Source organism: Lissotriton helveticus, chromosome 10 (genome assembly GCF_964261635.1).
Source record: "Lissotriton helveticus chromosome 10, aLisHel1.1, whole genome shotgun sequence".
Taxonomy (NCBI): Eukaryota; Metazoa; Chordata; class Amphibia; order Caudata; family Salamandridae; genus Lissotriton; species Lissotriton helveticus.
This window is the reverse complement of record NC_136071.1, coordinates 46,389,965-46,402,871: the sequence shown is the minus strand read 5'-3', so window position 1 is coordinate 46,402,871 and position 12,907 is coordinate 46,389,965. Positions and strand designations below refer to the sequence as shown.

The 12,907-nt window shown below is 42.1% G+C and overlaps 1 protein-coding gene across 1 annotated transcript in view; it reads right to left on the bottom strand.

Annotated features, from left to right (window-relative positions):
- The window catches only part of HDAC6 (histone deacetylase 6), a 256,606-nt gene that overhangs the window by 155,133 nt on the left and 88,566 nt on the right, over positions 1 to 12,907 (bottom strand). The window contains exons 5-10 of the mRNA XM_078664729.1: positions 10,857 to 10,941; positions 10,470 to 10,510; positions 9,552 to 9,648; positions 8,732 to 8,829; positions 8,512 to 8,616; positions 7,712 to 7,780 (exon numbers count right to left, since the gene is read on the bottom strand). Coding sequence (XP_078520855.1) covers positions 7,712 to 7,780; positions 8,512 to 8,616; positions 8,732 to 8,829; positions 9,552 to 9,648; positions 10,470 to 10,510; positions 10,857 to 10,941 — 495 coding nt within the window. The remainder of the gene's footprint in view (positions 1 to 7,711; positions 7,781 to 8,511; positions 8,617 to 8,731; positions 8,830 to 9,551; positions 9,649 to 10,469; positions 10,511 to 10,856; positions 10,942 to 12,907) is intronic.

Here is a 12,907-nt window from a genome sequence, read left to right as displayed (position 1 = left end):
AAACTTCTGTGAGGATATTAGGTTTAAACTCAACTGTTGGTAAAGTTAAGTTTAGTAAATCAGCAGCTTTCCTAATTACCATATGGTATGGAACGACATCCTTGGAGGGTGCATCTGAAACCACAGGTAATCCCCATTCCGGAGAAAGTTCAAGACTGCTAGCAGAATGAAGATCCTCAAAATAATCATCATGCTCCTGAAGTTCACCTTCCTCCATTTCAGATTCCACAAACTCTTTTTCCTCAAGTAGACGCTGGGCTCTACGTCTCGACCACTCCATACGGATCGACGTCGACGGATTCGGTAACGACTCCGATGGAGTCGGGGCCGGCGTCGACCGAGGAGCTGGAGCAACAGGAGTCAGAGAAACAGGAACCGGCGTCGAGCCTCGATCTGAATTCCGAGGTCGCTCTGGAGTCGGCGAAGCCTTGCGCGGAGTCGATGACCTCGGCGGCGCTGAACCGATCCAAGGAGGATATGGAGTCGGCATGAAGGGTAGAAAAGGCGCCGGTGCATAAGCTTGGGGGACACCCAAGTTGAAAGACAAAGGACCCATAGGACCCGCAGGTGCTCCAGTGGGGTGCATTGCTCTCGCATACACTCCATACATAGCATTTAGGAAATGCGATGGATCTTGACCAGGACCAGGAAAAGAAGGGTAAGAACCCATAGGATTTGTAGGAGGCTGAACTGGATTCGGCTCCTCTTGGTCCTTTAGGTTTTCCGGTTCATCCTCCGGAATCGGAGATTGAGGGACCTCCACGACGTCCTCATGCTCCGAAGACTGACCCGAAGCCGGATTCGGATCCAGTTCCGGCTCCGGTGTATGCTCTCGAGATCTTACCGGAGTGGTAGCATCAGCAGGAGATGGAGACACAAAGTCCTTGTGATGCTTTCGAGAAGATTTCTTCTTAGAGTCCGAAGATCCCGAATGATGGTGAGAACTATGCTTCTTCCTCTTATGTCTTTTCTTCGAGCAACCCGAAGCATGTCCAGAAGCCGATTTCGATGCCGACTCCGATCTGGCCCTCGACCTCGATGACTTCGATCGCGACCTTGATCGTGACTTCGATTTCGACTTCGGTCTCGATCTGGAGTGTCTTGATCTTGATCTCGAAGATCTATCGGCTTCTTTACCTTTACCAGTATGGACTCCGTTGCACAGGAATGGCGATATCTGGAGCAGGCTGGATTTAGTCATCACATTCTGGGCCAGAATACAGGGGATTTTTTTAAACTATCCCTCTTTTGGATCAGCATCTGTATATGGACATTATGGTGGGCTAAACAGTCGAGCCAAAGGTGAATGACTGATTGAAGGAGTTGTAGGATTGTGCCCGAAAAAGAAATGTGCCACTGTACAAGGCGTTGCAAGTCTCATTTGTGGTCTGGACCCAGACAGAGTTGTAGGTTCGCGAGGTATTTTTAGGCTCAGTAAGCTGACTCCAGAAAATGCCTGTAAAAGTTTGCAAGCATTAAAACGTACATCACTGACTACTGCTAAACATACTTGTATGTGGTGTATGTGTAATTCGGTTACAGGTGGCCAATCCATAATATCATACATACATCATCATCATATTCCTGATGTTCTTCAAAAATCTGCTAACAAGCTCTTTGGGACTCTTCTTCTGTGTCCGGATCTTGTATGGGAACTGTATGCCGGACAGAAATGTCTTGCCAAATCTGAATGTTCCACATCCAACAGACGCAGTGCAGGATAAAGCAAAACTGTACTTGGTGTGGTATGCGCCCTGGCATTGTTGTCACTGGAAAATCCATTTCAAAATCTCTTTTTGAAGGAGTGGTTGTCAGTGACGGTGTTATCGTCATTACTACTAACTCTAGGAAAAGGTCATTGACGTCAATGTAGTTGAAGCTGTACTAGACTGTGTTCTTAAGAATAGTGCTCTGGACGCCTGTTACTGTTGACAGTGTCAAAGATGTTCATCGGAGATGATGGCTTCTTAGATAGGGATGTTGGCATTGTCAACAGAGCTTTCTTTGATGCGGATGATGTTTTCTTCAAGTGGCAAGATGACAACTGTTTCTTTGAAGGCTCCATGAGCACCTTCTCCTCAGGAGTAGCAGGCTTAGAGGTAGACTAATTATGTTTGTTACAGGACATTTTCCTTTTAGGAAACCAGCATCCAGGGCATTCCGCCCTTGAGAATCTTTTTACTGACTTTCTTAGAGGCTTTCGCATATCTCATACATTATTTCCCAGACATACTTTTTGATGGTTGACAGAGAGCGAATGTACAATTTTCTGCAATGTCAATGATGATTTGAAGTATAATTAGCCTTCTTTCTCTGAAGTCGGAACATCTCCTCATTTTGTGTGGAGTCTTGCTTCTCTACCCTTAAGGGGTTTTGTAGAAACTGTTCTACATCGATACATTTCCTTGGCTTAAGATCAGGATAAAGACAATACATACACTCCTTGTGGAGATCTTCAGAGTGAAGTCTCTTTTTTCCCACAAGTCCCACATGGTTGTAAAAGACCTTTCTTAGAAGATTTGGACTTGGTCTGATCTATTTCTCAAAAACATACAGGGAAAATATGAAAAAAGTTTAACTTGTTTAACTGAGCACAGCTCAAGGGGACTCTCTTAACCTACAATGTGCATTAGTAATATGGACTAAGGTGGAATGGGTGAGATAAGAGGAAGACCGTGCTTTACTCTGATTGATTGAGCACCTGAATGTTTATAATGATGTGAATCGGTTACTATTGTGACTGTTAAAAACTTTATGTGCATGTTTAACATTGTAGTGTTAACTGTGTCTACAACAGGAGTCTATGCCTGCCGACGGTAATGATTCAAGCATGTGCATCTATAAAATATTCAATCTTGGAAAAAAATGAATTCCAGGTTAACAAATATCAGAAGCTCCAAAGACGTATACAAAACCAAAGCCAATAAGATTTACATCCCTCTGAGGAGCTGTTTTTTTCATAACGGAAACATCCATCCACACACTCACTCGTCTTCAAATTGGTCAGTAATATATTCTAACTTATCTCCTGTGCATTAGGAACATAATACAGTCATCTGAAAATCTCTGCTTCTAGGTGTCCCCGTAAGTGTAGATAGGGGATAGCTCCCCATCTACACTTAAGGAGACACCATAAGCAGAGGTGTCTCTTTAAGTGTAGATGGGGAGTTAGCCCCATCTACACTTAAGGAGTGAGATTCAATTTGTCAAGTTAGTCAGCTTGCAAAAAGAATAAGCTGAAGATTCTTCTTGCTCATTTACGTAAAACAGTGCAGCACTGTTCTTCTTGATAACGTATACAACTTTCGCTCATAGCAAAGGAGGAAAGGATTACAGGACTAGAAAAATGAATCTGTAGTTCAGGTGACTGACATGCAAATCTCTGTCCAGGTGAGTCTAGGGGCCAGTCTAAAGGTTTCTTCAATAAGGCCCCTAGTCACAAAGGAATGAATGTCTAGAAATGATGCTATATTTCTCTCTTCCTGAAAAGGAGTCTGTTTAATAGGGGGGGCCCATGTGACTACAATACAACTTTGAATAATATAATCACTAATAAATCTGGTGATACAAATTACTGGAGATATTCTTCTATGACTGGAGTTCATAGCTTCAGCTTGCATGGAGGAAAACCGCCATTGATTCAGAAGAAAAACAAAATTCAGCTATGGGAAGAGCACAATCAGACACGCATCAGGTAAGAAAGCACAGATATGTTGTCTTAGACAGATCACATAACCAATTTTGTCCTTTTCCTAGCCTGAATTTTCAGGCCTTTCACCTTTTTCATCCACTGAAAAGATCAGAGATGTAACAATCTTTTTGGTAGACATGTGGGAATCGAGGAGAACTATAGTGTTAATTGGTTTCTGCTGGGATTTTAACCCAAGCATCACCAGGAGGACAAGGCGTCTGAAAAAAGAAATGTAGACTGGAGTATAGATACAGATAAGAATTCAAAATGTTAGGAGAAATTTTAAGTAAAAGAGAACAATCTCCTTCACTTCACTGCCAAGCAATTTTTCTGCTTCCAGGAAACTAGTAATTCATCAAAACCGTCTTCACAATAAGAAATATTTAGACTGTAATACAGGATGAAAGGAAGAAAACAGCTGAAAATGTTTTCAGATGCAATGGTAAGTATCTTATGAACACCAGCATCTGAAATCACAGGTTGCAATACTAATATTGTATGGTTCTTTTCTTTTGGTCTACTTCCTAGTCGATTCTTCCAAAGCAAATTTTCCTACTGAGACTCACACTAATTTGGATGACTGTCTTTACCACTCCTGAAGGAGCAACCTCACTGAAGTTAGAGACGAGTACATCTAAAATGTATACAATTATACAGGAATGTTTACGTAAACAGTGTCAACCTGTTTAATGAGGAATTCCTTCAAAGGTCTAATACCTCTACAGAAGGTTTGGCTTTAGGAGCCATAAATTACCACTTTCCCTAGGGTGGTCCAATGCTATTTGCAGGAGCTCCAGAGCTTCAGAAGGCTGTATGGTAGCACAGACTCTTGTCAACCCCCAAATCTAGTGCTTCAGTTATCTGCCTCCAAGAGGTACTCATAGGTGCAGGAAGGTCTGCCCTCCTAAATAAGCACTACAGAACCCAAGAATGGGGAGAGGATCCCCCTGCTGGAGCTACAAATCATTACCGGACTTAGTGACTGCAGCCAGTACCAAATCATTTTACCAACATGAAGCTTTGCTCACACTACAGAGGCCAGGGTCTACTCAGAGTACTTGTCCCTTCCTGTATATAACAGAAGATGGTTTATTACCAAACTCTGATGGCAGAAGACAGAACCTCCCCAGTAGCGGGATCCCCAAATATAAATCTCCTGCTTTCTGGGGGTCAGCCGAAGAGAACACAACACCAAATCCTGTGCACTGCTAGAAATCTGGCTTGAACAACGTGCACAGCTGAGCAAGATCATTTTTGAAAACCAAATTCAGAATGAAAAGGTCTAAAAACCTGCCCCTTGAGTGACCCATAGGCAACAAAGGAACTACAACATCATGCACACAGTGGGTGTACAGATGCTAATTAGTGAGATCTGGCCAAATGACAAAAGCAAGAGAAAGTGGGTGTAGAGGATGGAAATCATGGACAGGCGTGGGGCTTATGTACGCAGTGAGACAGTGGTGCAAGTAGAGTCATAGCACCTTTTAGATAATATTATTCTGGGCCTGAATGCTGGTGCAGGCAATTCAAATCAAATCAAATCAAAAGTGAGCTTTATTCGATTGTTGACAGGCAATCATAAAAGCACATAAAGCATATAATTACTACAACATTACATGTGTGTTACAAAAACAAATTAATTACATTAAAAAATGTTTAGCATTCCATGGGGAATAAGTCATTATTAAATTGTCAGTTCACCTCAAGTTAAAAAGTAATAACGATACCATACATGAAACAGGTTCATATAAAAAATCATTAGAACAAATTTTTATGCTCCCACTGTAATTTAAAAGAACATTTAGATAAGGATTTATTTCCTTAAACTAAGAACCTTTTTCAGGAAAAAAAAGCCATCCTATAAAAGCTGTGTACATTATCTAGATATTGCAATGCCAAAAGGGTGGGATAACCCTGACGGAACCCGAGAATTTTCAGCACAGGGAGCAGACACAATTTCCTCACGGAAGAATAAAACTTACAAAAAAGGATAACATGGAGCAAAGTTTGTTCAGAAATGTTATCACAAGGGCACAGCTGGAGGTTTTGAGACCAGTCGTTTACGGTAGGAAAAGTGGCTAGCCAATGGAAACCCCCCAGCCGAAATCGGATTAGAAGGAACCCATCGTATGGCCCAAGGACATAAGTAAGATAGGGTTGAATGTTAAAAGTAATTAAAATCGTCTGATTGTGTAGGGCAGTGGGCTTTACTATCTCAGATGTCAATCTGATATTATCCAACATAGATAAGGCCATTTTTTTAGATCCTTCTAGTTATGTCCCCAATGGAGCTAGGATTAGTAAAATACTCTGGGTGGCCAAGATCTTGCAGAAAGTTACGAACGTAATTTAACCATGGGATCCTCAGGGCCCCGTCCAAACTCAGGACATCCAGGAGTATATCTCTGCTTAATTTTGCCTCTTCTTTTGTCCAGAGTCTGTGCCATAACCGCACAGGCTCAAGTTTAATCAAATCAGAGATAAAAGTGAGGCCCAGCTCCGCATGACATATGTATGTTGAGGTACCATTTGGAACGGATAAAATATATTTTAAAAAGGAATTTTCTACTTTTTGAACGGGAAGCAGGACAACTGGCACCCATACCCCAGTCCCGTAAACAGCTGCAGAGACACATTTTGCTTTATAAATCTTGATAAGTTCCTCCGGAGGCCTCTTGCCTAATTTCTTTAGCAAAGGAACTAACAGCAGATGTACTACGCAATAATACTAGTTTTTTTGCAGCCACAGCCTGTGTCCATAAATCATTGTTGGCAAAAAGGATGCCCAAATAAGAAAATGTTTTAGTAGGCCTTATCTTTTGTCCAGATACAAACATGTCTTTGGATTTTATGTTGCCAGAACCGCAACACATTATAAACGTTTTTGAGGAGTTAACTCTTAACCCTAAATCATTCATGAAATTGGGCAAATTATTTAGTACCTTCTGAAGTCCTACTTGAGTGCAGGACATAAGCACCGCATCGTCTGCATACAAGAGGGCTGGAATCGGGTGTCTTGAAATTTGGGGAAGGCCATGATTATCATTTAAAGGGGCCTCCCCAAGTCCGTTTATGTACAAGTTAAAAAGAAACGGAGCAAGAACACACCGTTGCCTAACACCACTTCTTATATGTAAACGCTCATCGTTCACCCTTTAGACCACAGCGCACTCGAGCCTTAGCGTTGCATTAGCGTTGCAGTAAAAACGTTTAAGAAAATAATTAATCTGTTTGTCAACCCGCATTGCTTCTAAAATTGACCAAAGTTTGATGTGGATCACACAATCAAATGCGGCTGTAAGGTCAACAAATGCTAAAAATAGGTACCCCTTCTTTGCCCTTGTGTATTTACCTACCAGGAGAGACAGATTTAATCCCTGCTCTACGGTTCCTACACCAGCTCGGAAACCGTATTGCAGGCAATTCACAATCAGTTGCACAGGAGGAACATCAGATGACATCAGAGAATTATCTTTATGGACACCCAATCAATGAAGAGAGCAGCAGTGTATGAGAGAAAAGGGGCTTTCCCTGCAGATAGAAAACACAGTCTCTAGGGTATCTAACCATTCATCCACCGGAGGGAGTCAGAACCGAAGGTCAGCTTCTATGGATATTTAATCCTTGATGGATCACAAGGAGGAGGCATGTAGGAATAGGAACACTCAGTCCATTGCACTTTCATTTATTGATCCCTCAATGGGAAAAGCAGTTGTTGACTATTTAAAGGGCGACCCAGCCTTCACAGACTTTCGATCACTGAGCTATCAAGGGAGGAGATCTACACAAAGAGGGTAGATCAGTCTCTGTGATTATTCAATTACTGCTATATCACAGGGCAGGTTATTTTTCAGAATTATTCATATCTGTTCACTATTTGGAGATAGTAGTTGTTAGTTCCAAAATAGCTGCCTAAACTCTACTGCTACTCATAAAAGGCATCTCTGCAGAATCTGCCAACTATGCAACAACTGTTATCTTCAAGGTGGAAAACTATAATAAAAAAAAAATAACACTTACCTTGGGTCATCTTCAAACATATACTGTGTGCCCTGACCGTGGTGAACATCCCAGTCTACAATTAGAATCCTGCAGAGAAATGTGTATGGAATAGGATGAGCTTGGAATATTAGAAACAAAGAGCCTTTCATCAAACAAGATCTATCCATCTATAAACAAATCACCTTCGATTAACTGGAGATGATCAGTCAAACAATTCTCTTGCATCTCTTCTGAGAAATGTATGTACTCCAACTTCAGTCTGCCATCACATGAGATTTACCTCTACTCCCATCTCTACTTTTCATCAGCCACAGCTCTCAAACATCACTAGACTCTTGACTGTGAAACACTTTGAAAAAGACCGAACCAGATCAGCCACCTGAGGCCAAACCATTGGCAGAAAGTGCCTCATATAAATATATACAACATAATTAAGAATATCAAATCATTGATTCACTCCTATGCCTTTCATCAACTGAGAAATGCAGCTGTTTCAACCGTTGATATTTATGTGCAAAGATCATAGATATTTTGCCCACGGTGCCTTACATTAACTGGGGCACAAGGATCTATTTACACCTCTGCTTTTTCACATCTGGGGAGCAAAGATCCATTTACACCTCATCTTTTCATCAATAGGCACACAAAACTATTCCAACCTTAGTCCTTCAGCAACTGGAGGACGAAGGATCTATTTACGGCTCTGATATTTCTCAGTTAGGCACCAAATATCTAAATCCACCTAGGTCATTTATCAACATATGGTCCAAGCAGATCCCAGGGGCCTGAGTTTTCACTATATGTATTCAGATGCTTACCGCGAGGCTCCATGATTTTGCTGGGCATAGCGGGCAGCAATGGCGAGGTTGTTGAACATGCAATAACCGTTCATCTTTCCCCAATGTGCATGGTGCCCTGGAGGTCTAGGAAATGAAAAAAACAATGTGCTTCCAATGTTGATTTGAAACTGATCACATACAGGAAACTTTTCAAAGCGAAAAGCTAAGACTGTGAGGGGAAAGGTGGGGAGTGACTTACCTCACAACTGCCATCCCATTCCGAGCTTCTCCTGCAAACACCTTATCGACCAGCTGCAGAACAGACCCTGCAGCCAGGCAGGCACTGTGATAATAATTCTGAAGCAACAACAATGACGGGAAGATCAAGTTATATCAAAAGATCTAAGTCCAATCAAAAATCCTAATGCGAAGTTTCAAGATTCAGAGTAAGATCTTGTGATGCATCTGTGCTACCTAACAAGTGAGCCTTCGCAAATGGCAAAAATAAATCTAGAATTAGAGCAAAACGTAAGATGTGGAATACAGGGAGAGTTCTCTGCTGCTGAAGATTCCCATTGGGCTGAGTGGCATGAAATAGTCTGGGGTAGAAATGGAGAAATGACTACAATGTCTACAGCTTTAAGCTATATCCTTACCTGGAAAATAAACATGGGATAGGTCGAAGTGAGAAACTAACTTGAGTAGACACCAATAAGGGTCAAAAAGCAGCAGTCTAAAGCAAAGCTATGCTATAACAAAGCTCTTCATTTACCAGTCTATTGTGAATGCCTCAGACATCCAGCCACATATCATATTTTAAGATAGGGTAAAAACAGAAGAAGCTCTTTATATCTACAGTTCCAGCACAGAGACCTTTGTTAATTTTAGGCTGCTTGTTGTTGATTACACAGTACTTCATCTTGCACTTGTTTTTGCACTAATTTTCCATCTATGGTTGAGATCACTGGGAAATCTGCTCTTGTCTGTTATACTTACAGGAATTAAGCTTCATAAAAATAATGGTGCTCTTGTGTAGTGAAGGCAGCCTTCAGTATTAGTATCAAAGCTAGACTGCTCACCGGGTGTAGGTAGATGGAGTCATAGGTATCTGACAAGGCCCGCAACTCTTCCACTGTCATGTTCTGCGTAGACTTCATCTGATTCAGGTATTCCTGGCTGAACAATCAAGAACAGCAGAAAAACTCCTTCACTCTCTGAATATACCATCAATTGTTAGTATGGGAAGCAGATATTAAACATAATCACAGACAGATTGGAAGAACCTGACAATCCTGTATTAATATGCACCATATGCACAATACCTCAACGTCCTCAGACACCATAAGAGCATTGCATCTTTTATGATCTAGGTTAGTGCTAACTAAAGACATGTAAAATACACAGTTGTCTTTGTCATGTTAGAACAAAGCAGGGGAACTCATTGATTGAAATTAATGCCGCAGAGTCCCTGGTAGGTTAAAGCAATTATTTACACTACTCAAACTTCGTGAACTAGATCTATGGAAGATATGGTGAAGCCCCTGTCCATTTTCCCAGCTCTGGAAACCCACAGGCTAGCTACAGGACTCGGAAGAGCAGGAGCATCTAACTTGGTTGGCACACTGTATAAGGGCCCAGGGAGTTGTTTTTGCCTCGTCTCAGAAAGGTTTTCCTTTCACAACTCTTGTACAGTGGATAAGTATTGGCAATATTTGTAGAATTAACCCTTACTACAAGCTAGGCATGGAAAATGTCTAGCACTTGCCATGTATTAGTAATGCTGAGCTCAATACTGTGCAGCTGCACCAAAACTAGTCGTGCTGAGGCACTGGATCAATGTGAAGAATGCACCGCTGTGCACCAGGGCTGAACTAATCCAGAAGGAAGACCTCAAACCACCATCATACCAATCACGGTCTAATCTTTAAGAGATCATGACGGAAGAACTTTCATTGGAACAACACAAATATCAACCGCCCCCTTATCACTACACCTACCTGTGAACTAGGAGGATCTCTTCATCAGTAGCCTCCCGGCCCTACGAGGGAAAACAGTAAGTAGCTCATCAAGGGAACATAAATGACATAAGACTTCAGAATCAATGGAGACGGGGCAGAGAGAAAGAGCACGAAAGAGAGACAGGGAGGGACAAAGAGAAAGTGGAAGCAAGACAAAAAAATAGAGGAAGAAAAAAGGAAAGCAAAAGAGGCAGATAGACGGAGTGGAAGACAATGAGAGAGGAAACAGCCAAGTGAAAAGATTGAGAGATGGGGAGACAGTGAAAAGATGAGGGAGATAGCAAGAACTTTCACGAGCCTCGGTCTGGGGAGGGGCAGTACCAGGGTAAAACACCTGTATATAGTAGGCTGCCAGGGACAACTTACCTGCACCTGAATGCAACGTTGGGTCAAGCCATACTGGGCTAGCTTCTCCTTCACAGCGGTCAGCCTAGCTGGGCATTCGGGGAAGCTGTCAGGGAAGTAAGAACTCAATCAGCAGAACATGAATATGCAGACAAGGCAAGTAGTAGACAAATGTTGAAAGCAGACACTGAGGCTGTGGCTGCAGAGGAGCTTGAAACAAGAATTCTGACACAGCAAGGAGTACTTTTAAACTTTTGCAAGTATTTGACATTGTAGACACCATTAGAAAGGGGTGCTACATCCCTGCCTTCAGGATCGCTCATGAACAAAGTGAATTTGAGGGTGCCTGCTAGCTTTGGGTGCAGACAACTCTGAGACGTTGAGGCAAGATTTTATTTTACTGCCTATACTTAACTTTCCCGTTGCAGAAAAGCATTAGTTTCATGGTTCACTCTAATGACAATCAAAGCACAGTGCACTGCTAGAAATACAGGCACAATCAGACATTGCAACAGTGTATTAAGTATTTTTTTTTTATTTAATTGCTCTGTTTTTCCCATGATCCTGAAAAAACTCCAGGGATGACAGTAGCCATGCAGGCAAAGACTAATGCTAGAAGACCAAGCATCGAGGCCCCATTCCCACAGGAAGCTGTAGTAGTGCTCTCTAAACAAAGCTAAACCTATGAAGCAGAAGATGACAGAGAATGAGCACAATTCATCCAATATAAATATGTATACAAAAGGGAAGCAAACATCTATTGTCCTATATAAGCGGCACATACATCAAGAAGGAGGATGCCACTCAGGTCTTCAATGAACTGTTATTTTTGGTCATTAATTCAGAGTTGTGCATCCAGCTCCTTCATTCACACTTTCCATTATTCAATGCCAGAGTATTGATTCAGGCTGCTCAGCGATGCCAGAGAAGCCTACCTGTATCAACCTGAGCGAGAACACCTATAAGGTTGTACTACATTTGCCATTTTACACGTGCTAAATTACATGTTGACCTCGATTCCATGCAATGCTCTGATCTTCCATTTTGTTGCATCCCACTTCCATTTTGTGCTGCCTTGCCCTGTAGTTACACTTCAGCAGTAACAAACATGTTTTTCACGTAAACCAGTACAAGCTGGTGCGAGGCATCTCGTGAGGATGCCTTGTGAGGTTAGGTTGTACCTTCAGCGTGTTTTCGTGCATTCTATGCTTATCTCTAGGACAGAGGGAGGATGGCCGTGCAAAGCTCTAAGGCCGGAGATAGGCAAAGGAATGCCTTTTGCCTCGGCACAGCCCAAACAGAATCTGGCCAGGCCTGTTTGGGTGGGTCTGATGGAGAGATGGGACCAGCACCTCTGAATAGATGGGCGAGAGCGCCTGCTAGAGGCTTCTCGAACATGTTGATTTAAACTATAAAAAGCGGTGTCTGTGGGGTGGAGCTCAGGAACTCAGTCTTGGAGTGGACGCACTCGCGGGACAACTTTGGTGCCCGGAGAGATTACTCCCTGAGCCCCGGTCTACAGGGTTCCCGACTTGGTGTTCAGTGCTTGGGCAGGGATGTTGGATTCTCCAGTGCGGACGCATCCGGTGAGGTGCTTTGTACATTAACTGTTTATAGGCCTGTATTCACCGCTTCATATTTATAGATATATATAGTGTGGTGTATTCATTGTTTATTGCCTCTCACTCGGTGCCTAAGAATTTATTAGTTACAGTGACTTATTGCCTTTGCCTACAATATTAATAAAGCTAATTTTTACCTCCAATGGAGTGTTGGAGTTTCTATGTGAGTAAGTGGTGTGCGTAAGTTCAGATTACGCAAGTGGGCAAAGCAATACAAAGGTGTCCTGAGACCAGGTGCTCTCTCTCTCCAGCATCCATCAGGATGTCTCATTTCCATGATGAATGAGCTTAAACTGTTTTTCACATTAAATACCCTTTCAGATTAGCCTTTCAGTGTATTTAGTCTACTTTTTCATTCCAATAATTTTGTTGAGTGATTTAATACTTAACAAAGGCGAGAAAAAGAACAAACACAAAAAAAGAGAAATGTATTGTAAGAGAGGAGCATTT